We start from the raw sequence: 16,906 nt of genomic DNA on the forward strand, positions 1-16,906 counted from the left end.
CCTCTAAGATCCATTTTCGATACTATCCTTTCCAAAAACGTGCCCAATTCCCATCGGCAGGTTTCCTGGACTCCATCTGTTCCCTGCTCACTTTCTATTTTATCTCACGTAAGCATCCTTCCATCTTCTTGCAAGGCTGCATCCGTCCTTGTGCCGCCTGGCCTGGCACATGATGTAGGTGCTCCAGGTGGATCTGCTGGACCGCTGACCAGAGGCTGGTAGGCACTTGACGCATTTTCTGGGATGGTCTCTAGATTTTATTCCCACACATTTTCCTTTCTTACGACCTCATCTCCCTATTGACTTCTCGGTTGGCAGGTAGCAACACCAAAGTGTAACAGGATAGGAACACATTGTTGTCGGAGCATCAAGTGCTGCTTTTTCAAGGAGTTACTTCTGAGGCAGATCCATGATCCTCTGACGTGCTCATTCTCATCCCTGTAAGATGAGGGGTGACTAGAAGACCGTGAGGTCATCCATATGGAACCATGGAAGAAGGTCCTATATAAAGCTGTTAACGGCTAATTAATATCAAGTCAAATTGGTGAAACTGACATTTAGCTGGTCCTTGGGTTTTTCCCTGAGCTTTGGATAAATTTATCAAATCTACTTGTGAATTCACTTTATGTGATAGTTTAGGAAGACTGCAAGCTAGTGCTTTTGCTTTTTCCTCTGAATCCCATGTATCAGGCACTTACTCAAACTGATGCATTCTAAGACAGAGATGTGATGGCAAGAAGTAAAACAAGGTCAGGTGTCTGTCTCACACAGTTTATTTAACAATAGGTAATAAGAAATCAAATTTAACAGTCTATACAGTGATCCAAAGTTCATATTTATAAGTAATCAACTTTAATTGCATGATTTACAACAGTTGAGGGTTTTTGCTTTCTATTTTCAAGTTTTACAGAAAGTGTGTGCATGTGTGTGTGTGTGTGTGTGTGTGTGTGTGTATGGGGTAGGGGCAGGGTAAGGAGGAAGAAAGCAAGCAAAGAAGAAACCCCAGGGACATTTTGTATGTTAAAATCATCCCACTGGAATTGTTTCTTACCCTCTTTTTAATTTTTTCCTTTGTTAGATGTAAAAATAACGAAAAAAATTCTTTCAAGAAACAGAACCACAATATATAATACATCAATTTGGCAGCTGCCCCTGTATATTTTGAAAAAGTCATTTTTCTCTCTACATGTACAAATTATTTTAATACTTGAAGTTTTTTACGCTCAGACTTACGGAATAGAAAATTTTCTGGAGCACAAAAGTTGACTTGAGGGGAGGAAAGGGGAATTTTTTTTTTTTTTTTACATTTTTAAAAGAATGAACATCTTTGCACCCAGAGAAAAAAAATTGGTATTTTAATATATATTTATATATATTTATATATATATAGAATGTAATTTTAAAGTAACATTAACCCCTTTTGTCCTCTGGTTTTAGAAATGTTCTAACTCTTCCATAAAGTGAGGAAAATAGGGAAAAATGTCAACCATCTGCACCAGTAAATAATAACTATTAATATTACATATTTTCATTAATTTAAAAAAAATAATAAAACCTATTGGAGGTGCAAGGCAGGAGCATGTGGCTGGCTTCACAGACCTCAGCCTCCTCCCAGTGCACACCTGAACCACACACACAAGGGAAAAAAAAAGGCCGGTGGTAACCAGCCATAACAAAAATATACTCTTTGTTTTCTATCATCCCTCAGGTTCATCTGGCATGTTTGCTTTAAACCACAAACAGCTACTGCACAGTTCTTATGTGTTCCACAGAAAATTGTCTTTTAGGCTAAGAAAGATTCAAAAAAATTGTTTTCAGTACAAAAAGTCTTGTTAAGAGAAAATAATTTTTTTGCTCCCAAAATACTACAAGGTGTCTCTAGTGTATGTCTAGCGTACTCTGCGAGAGGTTCGAATTCAAGTCCGCGTTATCGGGGCCGAGCCCCAGGTCCGTGGCGCCCGCACCGTGGAGGTTTGCCATGCCCGGATTGCTAGCGAGCTGAGAAAGCATCGAGCTCTGGTCCGGGCTGGCAAAATGCCCTTGTTCCATGGGGTTGGCCTGGGCGGCGACCAGTCCCGGATGTGGAGAACTGGTCTGCGGGGAGACGTGGTGTGGCGAAGGCTGAGGCTGCATCCTTGGGGAAGGGCTGGAGTGGGGGGGCTGGGACTGCGGCCGTGGAGAAGGGACAGGCTGGGGAGAGCGCACTTGATTGGAGAGAGAAGAAGGGATCTGCTGGCCTTGGAGGTGTGGGGACTGCGCCTGGCTTGGGAGCATATGCTGCTGGGGGCTCATGGGGTTGGGCTGAGCAGGGGACCCCATCTGCTGCTGGAGGAGTCGTTGCTGATACGCCTGCAGGCCGGCCCCCGCCTCCGCTCCCAAGGCCTGGGGGAGCTGGCCCATCTGCCCCATGCTCCCCGGTTGCATCTGCTGCAGGTGGTGCTGCATGCGCTGCTGCTGCGGCTGTGGCGGCGGGGGCGGCGGCGGGGGGTAGCCCACCCCTTGCGGTTGCTGGAACTGGTTATGGTTGGCCATCCCGGGACCGATCCCGGGCCCCGCTCCCTGCTGCTGCTGCTGCTGCATCATCTGCTGCCGCCGCAAGATGTCTCGGAACTGCGAAGGCATGGCGTTGTGATTCATGTTCATTTGCTGAGCCTGGGGGCTCATCCCTCCCATGGGGGGCTGGAGCGGCTGCTGCGGCTGCTGCTGGGGCAGGCCGGCCCTCTGAACGCCCGCTTGCATGGGGCTCATGTTCGGCATGGCTGGACTGGAGTGGACGCCCTGCTGGCCCGGCATGGCAGGTGGCTGCAGCCCCGGCTGGCCCTGGGGCATGCCGGGCTGCCCAGCGAGGGGCTGCGGATTCGAGCTGGCGTACTTGGCAGCCCGCTGCTTGATGAATGCAGCCAACAGCTGGGGATTGGCGTGAAGGATACTGAGCACCTGTTGCTGCTGTAGGGGAGAGCTGGGAGACCTGAGAGTCCGCAAAAGGTTTTGTAAGGCTTGTTGAGACACAGTGCCTGGTTTGAGAGGGCTCACACCTACCTGGCCCAGTCCTGGCTGGGGAGCTATATTCAAGGGCTGGCCGTGCTGGGCCACTGACATCATGGCTGGCCTCGGCATCCCGGGCTGTAGCTGCTGGGGCTGAGGCAACCCTCCTTGGACCCACTGTGGCTGCTGCTGCATCCCTGTGGGCCCCATCCCTGGCTCCAAATGCCCACTGGGACCTCTGGTCATAGGGGGTGGGTTCATACCCATGGGAGCCATTGGAGTCATCTGGGGCATCTGGTGCTGTATTGGCCTTTGAAAAATTTGCACGTGGGCCATCTGGCGCTGCGTCTCAGCCGCCCTCTGAATCTGCATTGCCATTTCCACTGCGGCAGGTGGGGGCCCCGGGAGGGGTGGCTGAGCAGTCTGGGGGGGTGTGGGAGGGGTCACCTGGCCCGCCGCCTTACCCTGGGAGACAGGGCCAGCAGCCTGAGTCCTGGGCAAGTAGGGGGGCATGCTGTTGGGAGGCGTGGGCTGAGGCTGAGAGGGAGGCTGGGGCTGGGGCGTCTGCGGGGTGGCCGGCTGCTGGCCCGTCGGCGTGGTGGGAGTGGCAGGAGTGGGGGAGGGCAGGCCTTGCTGCTGCCCCACCACACCGGTCCGCTGCATGCTGGCCATCCTCCTGCGGAGCATCTGGGCCTGCTGGAGCCGGTGCTGCAGCTGCTGCTGCCGCAGCTTCTGCTTGATGTTGAGGCAGAAGGGCACTGGGCACTTGTTCTCCTGGCAGTGCTTGGCGTGGTAGCAGCAGAGGGCGATGAGCTGCTTGCAGATGGGGCAGCCGCCGTTGGTTTTCCGCTTGCAGCCCTTGGTGTGCTGCACCACCCGCTTCATCTTCTGGCAGGACGGCAGCGAGCAGTTGGCGTTGCGGCACTGGCAGGCGTGCACCAGGGACTGGATGCAGCGCTGGATGCTCAGGCGCCGCGAGTCCCCCGGGCTCTGGGTGGCTGCGGCCTGCTGGCTGTTGCTCTCGTCATCTAAGCCCAGACCTAGTTTCTCCATTTTGTGGTCATGGTTTTTAGTGTTATAGCAGGTGATACACAGATCATAATCCTGGGGGGAAAACAGGTGTGGTCAACTCTCCAAGATTTCGGTCAAAAACATCTGATGTAGTTTGCTAGGGCCCCGAAGCCCCCCTTTAGAGACAGACTCTGCCGCTCTACCACGACAACGGACCAGCCGCTGCCGCTCCCACTCTGCCTCAGCACAGGCCTCTGTAACATCTGTTCTGACGGCCTCTCGGGAACCTGGACCCCCCCCCCCCCCACGTCCTCTGCTCCCCACCCCCGGGGCCTACCTCGCAGACAGTGCAGTGCCAGCGTGTCTCCACGTGGTGCTTGCACTCGTTGCAGGTGTAGACAAAGCGGTCCTGGCTCTGGGTGTGCAGCTCCACCAGCATGCACATGGTGGACCACTGGGCTCTTCGGAGTGAAGAGAACTCCAGGTGCTTGTCCCTTGCGAGGGTAAGGAAGGCGTCCCGCCCATCCATCAGATCGCAGGGGATGAGGGGGTCGGGATCGACGATGGGGGGCAGGGAGTTGGCGGCAGGGCCAGCGATGAGACGGATCACAAAGAAGACCTACGAAAGAGACCAGCTCAATCGGACTCTGCAGCATGAGTGTCGCAGGGCGCTGGGGCGACAGCAGCAACCAGGTGAGTCAAGCTGGATGCTTGCGAGGCTGCGACACAAACCTCTGGTCTCTTCTCTGAGCAGAACTGCGATGGGCCTAGAATCGGCATCTTACTCTCTTATTTAATAATGCCTTTAAAATAAAAAGGGCCTGGGGACAATACGGTACACGTACAGTGGACACTTCACCCTAAAGTGGTCCACTCTAAGATCCAATCCACGGCTGACCCCGAATCTCATCATAAGGAAACAAGTCAGACAAATCCAAATTGAGGGACATTCTACAAAACGATTTTGGGCCTTGACTTTCAATAAACTGCTCATGTTATGAATGAAAAGAAAGCCAGGAACCGAGAAATGGCAACTCAACCTGACACGTAATCCTTGACCAGAGCATAAGGACCAGACATCAGATGGTGGCACTGGGGGGAAATCTCTGGAGTGTGAAGCCACAGTGACGTTAAGGAGAGAAGGTCTTTTTGCTCAGAGGGTGCTTGCTGAACTACAGATGAAGAAGGTACAGCACAATGTTAACAACTGGTGAGTGGAAGTGAAGGGTACAGCAGGGGGTCCACTATGCCACTTCCGGTTTGTGGGGGGTGGGAAAGATTAAAAAAAGCAAAACCTTCTTAGTCCTTGCTGCAGAGACAAGAAAATTCTTGTTCATTAAAGTCTGAAAAGACACAACCACCCTTAACTCCCACAACCATTAATGTAAAGGCTGCAACAGGAAGCTGGTATTGCGTATCTATTTTACACTATAACTATAAACTCTTACTAAACTAAAAAATGCAAAGGTACCTTCAAGAGATAAGGAACCTGTGAGCAACTGCTGTACTACCCACTATATTCTACCAGTTTCTCTGAGACTGAAAATCTGGGCAAACTGGCAGCAACACTTGTAATATACTTGGGCAGCAATATTTGCATGAAACAAGACATTTCTAGAAAAAGAACATAAGGCAAGAGAGCACACTGAGTAGAGATACCTCTTGAACAGATGTCAAAAGTTAAAAGCATCAAGGGAGGACTGTGACATGTGTTTGACCTTATAATATTAGGTTTAAGATTACGGCTTTGTCAAAAGAGCATCTTGAAAATGCGATGCACAGGAAAGCACTGAATCTAACAAGTGGGGACTGCCTCTAACAACTCCTTCGAAATAGAGGCAAATAAAACCATCTGGTGACTCCCCTGGAAATCTTTACTACGGCCAACCCTCCAGTCACAATCCTCATGACTGTTTCCGCTGTACGTTACCCTCTAGCTAAGACAATACTCAAATTTAAGCTAAAGTGACAGCATTAGATTCTAATTCCCAACAGGTATCCACAACTTACATCTTCAGACTAAACAGAGTCAGAAGACTAGATCCCCAACTTAAGCCTATTATAATATACTCTAGGGACCTTTCCCAACTACTTTGTTATGCCAGAATCTTGTGACACTAAATAGTGCTCGAATAGCTAATAATTATTAATAAATATTAACTGTTGATAATATCAAAATGAGGCACCCACCAGAGCTCCGAAACCCTGAGGATTACAAACGGGGTTGGACAAACTGCACTTGTACTTTTAACGCATGACACACACCACCACTGAGATTTATAATAGCTACTAATCAAAGAAACCTTATCACTTCCTGTTCTTACCTCCCACTCTGGCTATCCTCTTTTCTTTCTTCTTCTTACCCCTCGAATGATTTCTTCCTTCTGAATTTCACATGGCCCGGTACTCACATCTTCAATGCCGACCATGGTGGGCGGTGTTTCAGACCCTCCCTGCTCTCCCCACAAGCGGCTATAACTCACCTCCTTGTGCTTCTCCATCGTGGCGTACAGCTTCTGCGAGAGGTCGTTGGAGACATTAGGCATGCCGGGCTTCTTCTTGTTGCCCCTACTCAGGCTGCTCTTGTTTTTGCTGGTTTTCTTATTATTTTTCTTTTTAGCATTTTTGCTGTCTCCCTTCGTCACCTGCAGGTTAGCAGAGGCAACAAGAAAATGTTAACATTTTTAAGCGATTTGAATAATACTAATGGTAAAAGAGTCTCCCTTTCTTTCAAACTAGAACTAGAGATTCTCATCTTTTGCTTCTACCAACTCCTCTTTTCACAGACCCTCTTTTTTAAGCTGTTATTTACAGTAGGCTAATGTTTACTAAAGTTTTTGCGCTAATTTTCTTCCAGTGACGAATCCCTACACTAAGACCCTTCGATAAGACAAGGGCAGCCTTAACTTTCTGACTAGAAGAACCCCATAGTTTGGACACCATTCAGATCAATCCATCTTATTCCAGATTTGAGGACAGGGAATAAGGAGTGGAAGGGTGGGATACCAAACATTCTAGGATTTATGGGTCTACCGTAAAAAACAGAAACAAAAACAAAAACCCACAACAACTTGAAAAGACAATGAATTCAAACTACAAGGCTGTGAGAAGTTTAACAGGCTACTAAAAAGTGACTTTAGTTAGGTCGGACTCAAAGGAGACCATGGTAGTAGCGATGCTATGGGGAGATAACTGACCAGGAAAAGCTCCTCAGATGATCCCCCTACAAAGCCAGATTCTGTATGGAGGACTGGCAAACTCTGGCCCAGGTCTTGTTTTTGTATGGCTCAGAATGCTTTGTACATTTATAAAGTAGTGTTTAAAAAAAAAACCAAAACACCCAAACATTCAATCTGGATCTTTATGGAATGCACTCTTGCCAGCCCCCTGCTCCATATAGCTAATTTTCTCTCAGTTTTTCAGGGTTTCCTTCCATTTTCCAGAAATCCAAGGTTCCAGTTAAAAAGGGGGTCTGATGCTAAAAAGGTTGAAAACCCTTGAAACAGAACATTAGTAACTTCTCCAAGCCAATTATTTCTTGACCAATTTAAAGAGCTCTTTCACACCTGAGAGCTTCAAGACCATGTCAAAAGTCGAAGCCCGCTTGTGGATTACACGTGAGATCAAGGCAGAAGCTGGAAAGGAAAACACAAAGCCCTTACATCTGTGCTCTCATTGCTGGTGTTCTCCTCTCGCTTTCGCTCTTCCTCCTCCTGTTCCAGTTCCTTAATGCTCTCTTCCAGAACGTTGGGCCAGAAATCGCCCTCAAAGTAAGGCAGCTCCTTTGCGCTTGTTAGTCGATCTTCAGTCGCTTGTTTAAAAATATCCTGTGAGAACACCCCGGAACAAACAGGTATTTGTGGTTTTTTTTTTTTTTTTTTTTAAAGAAGTATTTATCATTCAGAAGCTGTCACAGCTAGCGGACACAAGAAACACAAGGGATTAAACGTCTTCTGAAAGAAAGGCAGCAGAGGCTTTACTGATGGCCCAGGGAGACATTTAGTCCTCAACAGTGAGAACTCAAGGTCTGAAGTCAGGAGTTTGGGTTCTTTCCTCTGCTTGTGAGGACAGGGAGGGTACCTGCCTTTATAAAGCCAAGTGGGACTTCGTCCTGCTAGGACTGATGGCGCAGGTGGAGGCACCATCAATCACGCCATGGCCTTTACTACTGCCGATAACAATGTGAGGAATGCCTGCCTTGTACCCATCACCCACCCCGACTGAGAAATATGTTCAAAACAACCCAAATCACAAATCCTGGAAACTGCATGGCTACAGGCTGCTCTGCTCTGCTGCCTGGGAAAACATCCAGTTCTTGCTTTTCTCCCCAGGAGTAAAAACAGATAAGAAACTTATCTGTTCAAGTTCTTATCATGAGATGCCCTCTAATCATGAATGGCTATTAAGAATACGTTTTTCATCACATCTTTAAAACAGAGATTTATTGATCTAAGACTCTTTTAAAACTGAGTTTTTCTTGCTTTGAAAAAGGAAGAACAAACAGAAGATTTTTGTTAAGATAGTCGAGCGGCAGAATACAGAGCAACAGGATCAGTCATCGCCCCCCGCTCCTCCTGACCTTGTAGTCATGGACGATTCGCTCAGACACGGCCTTGTCAAGCATCTTTTTGTACCACTCCTGCAGTCGCTTGGGCTTGGGTATCTTCTGGTCAGGAGGATGGCAATGGAAGATATAGTCGTCTCCCTCACTTGGGGGACAAGCCCAAATATGCCCTGTTGTGTACCTAACAAGAGAGGGAATATTCAAGAGAAAAGTTTACCGTCCATTCCAGAAAGATGCTACAAGGTGAAGTCAGTATAGAAACCAATGATTTTTTTTCTAAGACAATACTAAGTGTACAATCCAGCATCCGGCCAGAAGAACCAGGCCTAACCCACAGCACATATAGTGGGTCTCACCCTGGATTCCCAAATCCTGTATTTGCATTTGAAGAAACAAGACAAAAGCTACAATGCAAAGGAACGTGGGGGTCCATTCCAACAAGAGAGCTAAACAATGCAAAATGTTAAAGAGGAAGAGCGCGCAAGGTGAGGTGGTGAATATTCTCAAGCACACGTTTACCTTGAAGGTAAGGAATCAGACTCATCTGTGTACCTCCAGACCTTTGTTTTTGGTTCTGAAACCCAGGTATGAAAGGATCAGCTGCCGTTTCAGGTTCTGGCCCTAAATGAGTAACAACCTTCCAATCAAACTGTACCTAACAGCTTAACAGAACAAAATAAAACTAATTTGGAGTGAGTATGACTAGGGTCAGAATATCCAGTTCTGTCTGACTGGCAACACTGAGAAAAGGGAGCAAAAAGTCACGCATCTCTGTTTTAAGCTACATCTCATCACAATACCACGGTGGTAATTAGTTTAAAACCTAATTAGTTCATGCTAATTGTTTTTAGAGATAGCATTTATCAATATGCTTACCCTAATTTCTTGACGTATTCTAAATATCCAATTAGAATTTCATGATAGACTGCAGTCCTCAAGCATTTAGGACGGAAGAAATGAACACTGTCAAGGTATGAAATGTAAACTCTCCTGTATCAAGTGGGGAGAAAGAAACCAAGTCAAGTCACATAGAGTTCTTACTGATGAGCTAAAAACACAATCTCTCTCTCTCCTGTGCTTTTTTCACCTCATTTATAATGCACATCACACAGTCACAGTCAGATAAACGACAAGACTGTGCACCCTTTAGGGGAGTTTGATGAGCCTATGGCTCTATTATAGTCTCACTACCCTGTAGTGCTTGAAGCATAGTACTGAGTATTTATGGACCCAAATGTATTCTGGCAACATTCTTATTCTGGCCTTTATACTATTTTCAAAGCAAATTCTAAATCATATCCTAACTTTATTTGTGTGACATTCTTTCACATACTTCCCAGGCAAGGTACTTAACACAATCTAGATTTAAGCCCATTTTCTGAAAAACAGTCTGCTTCCCACTTCAATTTCAGACTGCTGTTCATATTCCCTTCCTTATTACTATGACCGCAGAACAGCAGTGTTGAGCAGTGAGAATTTGCATTTCCATTTCCAAACCAAGCACGTCAAATAGTTCCTTGTCCATGATGTTTTTTGCCTATTAAACTTCAAATTCCCCCTCAAACTGGAAGGTAGCTGTGTTAAGTCCTACCTCTGGTTGGGTGGAGGGCAGTCAGAGCCATACTCTTGAACGTGCATGCCAAAGAAACACAAGTCAACACCGTCGATCTCTTCAAAGGCAAAGAGGGCTTTGGTTCGGTATGGAAAGGATTCTGCCATCTCTCCACTATCTACAAACCTACACAATTCAGATTGGAGAGAAATCACGACATCGCATTCAGATCAGAATCATCAGAAGTAGCTGTATTAAGCACAAGAGAAGAAAAGCGAAAACTACTGGAACCTTGCTTTCATTCCTGGTTTCACTTCCACAGTTTTGTCAGAAGCATGAACTACCCGAACAGTGACTTCCCCGGACTCGGGGTGATTCTGTCGCCTAAGAAAGTCATTTACACGATTCTCCAGAAAGGTGCCAAGCCTGGTAGATGGCAACCCTACAAATGAAGAAGTGACAAGTTTAGCAGTAACCAAGGTGCAAATTTATTATTGTTAAAAGTCTTAAGCTTCAATATCAAATATCATTTCTGCTTTTTTCATACAAATAGGATAACCTGATTTTGTTAACAGAAAGCAATGCGGTCAATACTTGAAAACAATTTTTTTTTTTTTTTTTTAATATGGAATACTTCATGAACTTGTGTGCCGTCCTTGCGGGGGCGCTATGCGAATCTCTGTATCATTCCAATTTTAGTATATGTTCAGTTGAAGCAGACATGGTAGCCAATTTTAAGTGTCTTCCACCCAACTTCTTTTTAAAAAATATTTATTTTATTTATTAGAAAGCATGAGGGGGGTGGGGAGAGGGCGAAGCCGACTCCCCGCTAAGCAGGGAGCCCTATGCCAGACTGGATCCCAGGACCTGGGATCACGACCTGAGCGGAAGACAGCCGCTTAACCAACTGAGCCACCTAGGCACCCCTCCCCCCAACTTTTTATTGGGAAAATTTTCCAATTTCAGAAGTTAAAAAATAGAACATCCGCATGCACTTTGCCTCAACTGCAGTAATATTTAAAAATGACAATGGTTGGGCATTACGAGAAACCTTACAGGAAAAAAAGCGATCTGTAGGTCAGTAAAAAACTGCAAAGGCATCTACAAAATTAAACCAAGTACCAAATAATGTGATAATCTCAACTGTATGATATAATTTTTAACTACCACTCCCCCAAACCCCCCAAGCGAGACAGGACTGAAGGAAGCCCTGACTAATGGTATGGACCAAATCGAGGTCATCACTCATGGAATGGGAATTCTGGACAGTATTTCTACAGGTGGCCCCCATTAGGAACGCCCCAAAATGAAGAAATATAGGAAAAAGAAAAACACGTATCAAATCCTGATCCTTTAAGTAATCACTACACCCAATGTGGGGCTCGAATTCACAGCCCAGATATCAAGAGTCACATACTCTTCGGACTGAACCAGCCAGGCGACCCTTGGATGGCTTATTTTAACTACGCTTCAGTGAAGTACTGCCAGGATCTACTTGTAAGAATAAAACTTACTTTTAGCAGAAAACTTATTTTCTTTCCTGGTTCGTGCAGATTTCTTTAAGCAGCCATCACAAACAAATCTAAAATGTAAACCAAGACTTTGCTTACACAGCTTAGAGAAACATTTAAAGTTAACATATACTAGTAACAAAATCTACCATATGTATGTACCAAGTTAAAATTCAAAAGACAACCTGGGAGAAATATTTCTAAAGATACAACAACGACTTAAAATACGCAATATACAAAGGGCGTTTAGTAATCATTAAGAAAAAAAATAAAAATAAAAAAGCCTAATTGAAAAACAGGCAAAAAACCATGAGGAAATGTGAAGGGCATATAAACTGGTGGACATGTGAAAAGATGATGGATTATAGATTAAAACAGGAGTTTCAGTTTTTGGCCAAAGTCTATATTCCTACTGGTAGGAATGAAAATCAGTATGCTTTGAGTAGTACCAATAGATTTAAAACGTACATTCTCTTTGTCCCAATTACACAAGGATGTGCATGTGTAAGTAGAATTTCTTACAAAAACTTGAGACCACATTAAGCATTCCTTAACCAAGTGACTGATCTTAAGTTGCAAGAATCACTGCAAGTCTCATTTTCTTACCCAACTCTTTAAGGAGAGCACTTAAAAGGCATATGTGAAGACAAGTCATATATACATCAAATGACTGTGATGTTTCCCTGCATGTTATTTTCTAGAAATATGTCAATTAGCTACCTCTTTCCTGTGACCCCCAAACCAGCATCAACACTCAACCAAAGTGAAGAAGAGAGGACAGTGTAGAGATCCCATCTTTTTCTCAAGTTTGTATTTATTTATTAAGTAATCTCTACCCGCAATGTGGGGCTCCAACTCATGACCCTGAGATCAAGCGTCACATGCTCTTCCAACTCATCAGCCAGGCACTCTGAGATGCCATCTTAATGAGTCACTTCACGTACAGACACCCCCAACCTTGCAACAGAGCTGGGATCAACTCCATTCCTGGAGAGTGAAAGGAGACCTAAAGTAGTAGACAAGTGTCACAATGGACAAAAATCCACTTACTGTTGTCTTTGATAATGTGCAGCTTAAGTAAATATGTGGAGAATATTCAGAAACAGAACATGAGGCCGAAGAACAGCTTGTTTACTTAAGTCTGTTTGTAGTCATTCTATGAAACTCTTTCATTGGACAATAGCCATGTAACTAACTTACTGTCCCATCCCCCAAAACATCAAATCCTAACCCATTCCACCATCTAGTAAACCATTCACAGCATGACATTTTCTCAGAGGTAAGAACAGAACTGCCCCATGGACACCCTCCATATCTTCTAATTTTCCTACTGTAGTCAGTGTAAGTAGCACTCAAAATCTGGCAAGTTTAATTTCTTCTAACAACTCTTTGCTAGTTTCCAGGTGTTAGAGATTTCTTATCTCTACTGATAAACCTTTCAAAAATACTTACTTTTGATGTATAATGATTACAAAAGAATTTTAAAAACCAGCAGAATAAAGTATTTGTTGGATTAAAACAAGGCATGCAAATTAAGAGAAAGACCTATATTTTTGGATTCTAGCTTAATATTTTAAAAGTGAATTTTAGAATTCTTTTTTAAAGATTCTATTTATTTGACAGAGAGAGAGAGAGAAACCCAAGTGCAAACAAGCAGGGGGAGTGGCAAAGGGAGAAGGAGCAGACACCGATGAATAGGGAGCCTGAGACGGACCCCGGGATCATGGCCTGAGCCGAAAACAGATGCTTAATAGACTGAGCCACCCAGGTGCCCCTAAAAGTGAATTTTACTTATCTCTTCCCAATCTAAAACTATTTTTAGAGACAGTCATTGCAAAGACAAAAACTGGATAAAATTCACAAAGAAAAAAATCTAGAAAATACTAATGTCTCACCCAGATGGCCAGATAATTTCATGATGAAGAACACAGATCTGATGCATCTTTCTTCCACACTCTGTACATTCAACAAATCTGGAATGAAAGGTTAAAAAGTCAAGATTAAAACCAAAACTTTAACCAAATTGAAACTTTCCAACATTTCCCCTGATTCCTGACAATTTAAGATAGTCAAGATCACTCCAAAAAATTGTTTTTAAAAAGCTCTTCAGTGCTACAGGCAGAGCAAAATTCAAAAGCAATTAAGTCATCGAGTGTGACAATTTTATTTATTTGAGAGAGAGGGAGAGTGAGAGAGAGCACATGACACAGAACTCAAGCAGACTCCCTGCTGAGTGTGGAGCATGACCCCAAGATGAGGCCCTGAGCTGAAACCAAGAGTCGGACACTTAACCAACTGTGCCACCCAAGCACACCAGAAATTTTATTTAAAAGATTTTAATTTTAAGTAATCTCTATACACAATATGGGGCTCAAACTTACAATCCTGAGATCAAGAGTCACGTGCTGTACCTACTGAGCCAGCCAGGTGCCCCTGAATGTGACAATTTTAAATGTGATTGTGGGTAGGCAGTAAAAACTGAAAGATTACTACTGCTTAAACTTCCAAAGAAGTCTGATGCCTTTCGGGATGGGACGCCTGGGTGGCTCAGGTCATGATCCCACGGTCCTGGGATTGGGCCCCACATCAGGATCCTTGCTCAGCAGGGAGCCTGCTTCTCCCTCAGCCTTCCATTCCCCCCTGCTTGTGCTCTCTGACAAAGAAATAAAATTAAAAAAGAAGAAGAACAAGAAGAAGAAGTCTGACACAATCCTACCCGTTCTAGGAGTGCCAGAGTACTAGCATGGTTCAGTACTCTCTGAGTGGCCTCACTACAAAGTAGGGGAGTATGAAGATGTTTGAAAATGCACAGGACAACAGGGATGGAACACATGACAATGAGCAGAGGTAGGCCGGGGCTTCACTGGAATGTGAATGAATATTAACTGTAGTGCAGACTCCCAGATGTCGACCATCCACGTTGCACGTGTGTCGTGTACATTTATCCTCAGGCCGCACTTGCTATGCAAACAAACAGAACGAAAGGAAGAGGGAGTATCAAAGTATACAGACTATTCAAGGGGAGCTACTTACAATTCAGGATCCAGTGTGTCATTTTTTCTCTTGGAAAACTGTTCTTTATTTATCGTACTAAGGAGAAAAGAGGGACACAATGAGGAAAAAGCAATATGGAAAGATGAACAATCTGACTACTATTCTAACCAAAGGAACAAGTCTTGTGAAAGTGCATTATTTAAATCTTCCAAGATACTCAGGGTACATTAAACAGCTATATTCTAGGCCCCACAAAATGTACATTTACACCAAGGAATGCCTACGTTTTTGGAAAGGACTTTATAATAAATCTACTTCCGCTTAGAGGAAATGGAGAACCCAGGAACTTTAACAACTGGAAACGTGAGTTTGTTCTTGTTCTTTTTTAAATCTTGTCTACAACTCTTAGTATTAGGTATATATACCTTTTTTCTTTTTTAAAGATTTTATCTTTAAGCAATCTCTACACCCAATGTGGGGCCTGAAATCACCACCCCGAGGGTCAGGAGTCCCAACGCTCTCCTGACTGAGACAGCCAGGTGCCCCCAGTATTCATACCGTTTAATAGTTTACTGTTGCTAGACTGAGCTATGGAAGATGGTATATGTGGAAAGAGCTAAACCCCTATTTAATATTCATTTCTTAGGACAGTCTAGTCAAACAACATTTTATATTAATAAAAAAAGGTGAATATTAAAAATACGTATTTCAGGTTACTTATCATTACCCAGAACAGTAATTTTAAAGAGTAAAAATTCTTTATTTTATAATATTCATTTTAAAACTTTCACAGGGCCTCCTATGCCCAAATCTAGCACACCACATTGCTCATAGCCTCACAAGCACAGAAGTTAACGTCTTAACCTTCTCTACCAAGAATAAACTCCAGGAAGCCCAACTTTGACTACTGTGAGTCCTCCTCACAAAAATGAGGACATCTCCATATTTAAACTCTTTCCTACTAGGTACAGCCTAGAGATTATTATCTAAATGGCCGAAGTCCTTGCTTCTCAAAGTGTGTTCTGAAGACCAGCACAACAGAAGGACCTGGGAGCTTGTCAGTAATGCAGACTCTGAGGCCCACTACAGACCTATAGAATTGGAATGGGGTTTCTATCCTCTTCAGTCTAAGAGATTTGCTGTCCTAAGGTTTAGATCTTGTGGGAAAGCCACTCAACCTTACCAATGGTAAGGCTGCCTTCCTTTCAGAGCTAGTCAGCCTGATTTATTTAGCCAAGGGTCAGAAAATCTCCTTAAGGCTCAAGGGACCCCAGCATCTACTCCCCAGACTAGCACCCAACTCTACTATATTGTAGTTCAATGGTGACTGAAGGAAAGTGCAACTTCAAGACTTAATTCGGAAAAATTAACCACTTTTTCCTCAGAAGCCCTGTTTTTTTACTAGTAACAATCCCATACTTTCTGGAATGTTCTGAACTACTTCTGTTTATTATAGGTTAAATCAGGAAAGAAAGAACTGAAGAATATTAAAAGCACACCAAATCGTTCTTTCTTCCTTAAACAGTTCACACTTGAACCACAGTGTCTAACTACATCTTGGCAATCAGAAGAGCTAGTAGCCAATTTACGGCTATGTCTGAAAATCTGTCCTGGCATTCATCATACACGGTAAGAGCTTGTGAGACTGCAAAAGCCCAACCAAGTCTCTTTCTTCTAGGCCACTCTAATAAGTGTCTAAACCCCTAATGTGAAATGAATGATTCTCAACAATTATAGTGATTTCAGTACTGATAACCTACATGGGAAGGCTGTAAGGAAATTATTTGTTCAATTTCCCTCCAACTTAGAACAGTTAATAACGAAGTTCCCTTGTACTACAGCCTTTCAATTTTTGGGAGAGCAGCTGTTTCCTTATGGAAGAAATACCTAAAATGACTATCCAATCCAGTGTTGATAAAACTTTCTGCTATGACAGAAAGGTTCTCTATCTGTGCTGACCAACATGGCAGCCACTACCCACCGATGTCTACTAAGCATTTGAAGTGTGAATGTGAAATTTTATTTCCTTTAACTGATTTGTATTTAAACAGCCAGCCATCTGTGGCTAATGGCTACTAACCTGGCAGTGTAACCCAAGACCACTTAGAAGCTTAAGGATAACCACCTGACAACAAACCAAGACAGTACTTTCCAAAATAATGCAGTTACTTACGTTTGAGGCTGGGAAGGGTCATCCCCCAAAGAAACGCTCTCCCCTTGGATTTCATTGAAACACTTCTCACAGAAATGATACCTGTCGGCAAGAAGGCCATACTGGGGTGAACTGTT

At 44.2% G+C, this 16,906-nt stretch overlaps 1 protein-coding gene and 1 non-coding gene across 2 annotated transcripts in view; both read right to left on the reverse strand.

The window, feature by feature from the left end:
* Nucleotides 1-755: 755 nt before the first annotated feature.
* Nucleotides 756-16,906, reverse strand: part of EP300 (EP300 lysine acetyltransferase) — a 79,504-nt gene continuing 63,353 nt past the window's right edge. Inside the window, exons 20-31 of the mRNA XM_045780123.2 lie at nucleotides 16,791-16,871; nucleotides 14,657-14,713; nucleotides 13,519-13,596; nucleotides 11,627-11,694; nucleotides 10,404-10,554; nucleotides 10,152-10,298; nucleotides 9,437-9,550; nucleotides 8,576-8,741; nucleotides 7,659-7,823; nucleotides 6,480-6,641; nucleotides 4,334-4,615; nucleotides 756-4,089 (exon numbers count right to left, since the gene is read on the reverse strand). Coding sequence (XP_045636079.1) covers nucleotides 1,879-4,089; nucleotides 4,334-4,615; nucleotides 6,480-6,641; nucleotides 7,659-7,823; nucleotides 8,576-8,741; nucleotides 9,437-9,550; nucleotides 10,152-10,298; nucleotides 10,404-10,554; nucleotides 11,627-11,694; nucleotides 13,519-13,596; nucleotides 14,657-14,713; nucleotides 16,791-16,871 — 3,682 coding nt within the window. The 3' untranslated portion in view covers nucleotides 756-1,878. The remainder of the gene's footprint in view (nucleotides 4,090-4,333; nucleotides 4,616-6,479; nucleotides 6,642-7,658; nucleotides 7,824-8,575; nucleotides 8,742-9,436; nucleotides 9,551-10,151; nucleotides 10,299-10,403; nucleotides 10,555-11,626; nucleotides 11,695-13,518; nucleotides 13,597-14,656; nucleotides 14,714-16,790; nucleotides 16,872-16,906) is intronic.
* Nucleotides 10,732-10,833, reverse strand: LOC123780968 (U6 spliceosomal RNA). Its single transcript, XR_006776561.1, has one exon. It is a non-coding gene; the product is annotated as a U6 spliceosomal RNA (small nuclear RNA).

This window comes from Ursus americanus, chromosome 17 (assembly GCF_024610735.1).
Source record: "Ursus americanus isolate L20-20 chromosome 17, mUrsAme1.1.p, whole genome shotgun sequence".
Lineage (NCBI taxonomy): Eukaryota > Metazoa > Chordata > Mammalia > Carnivora > Ursidae > Ursus > Ursus americanus.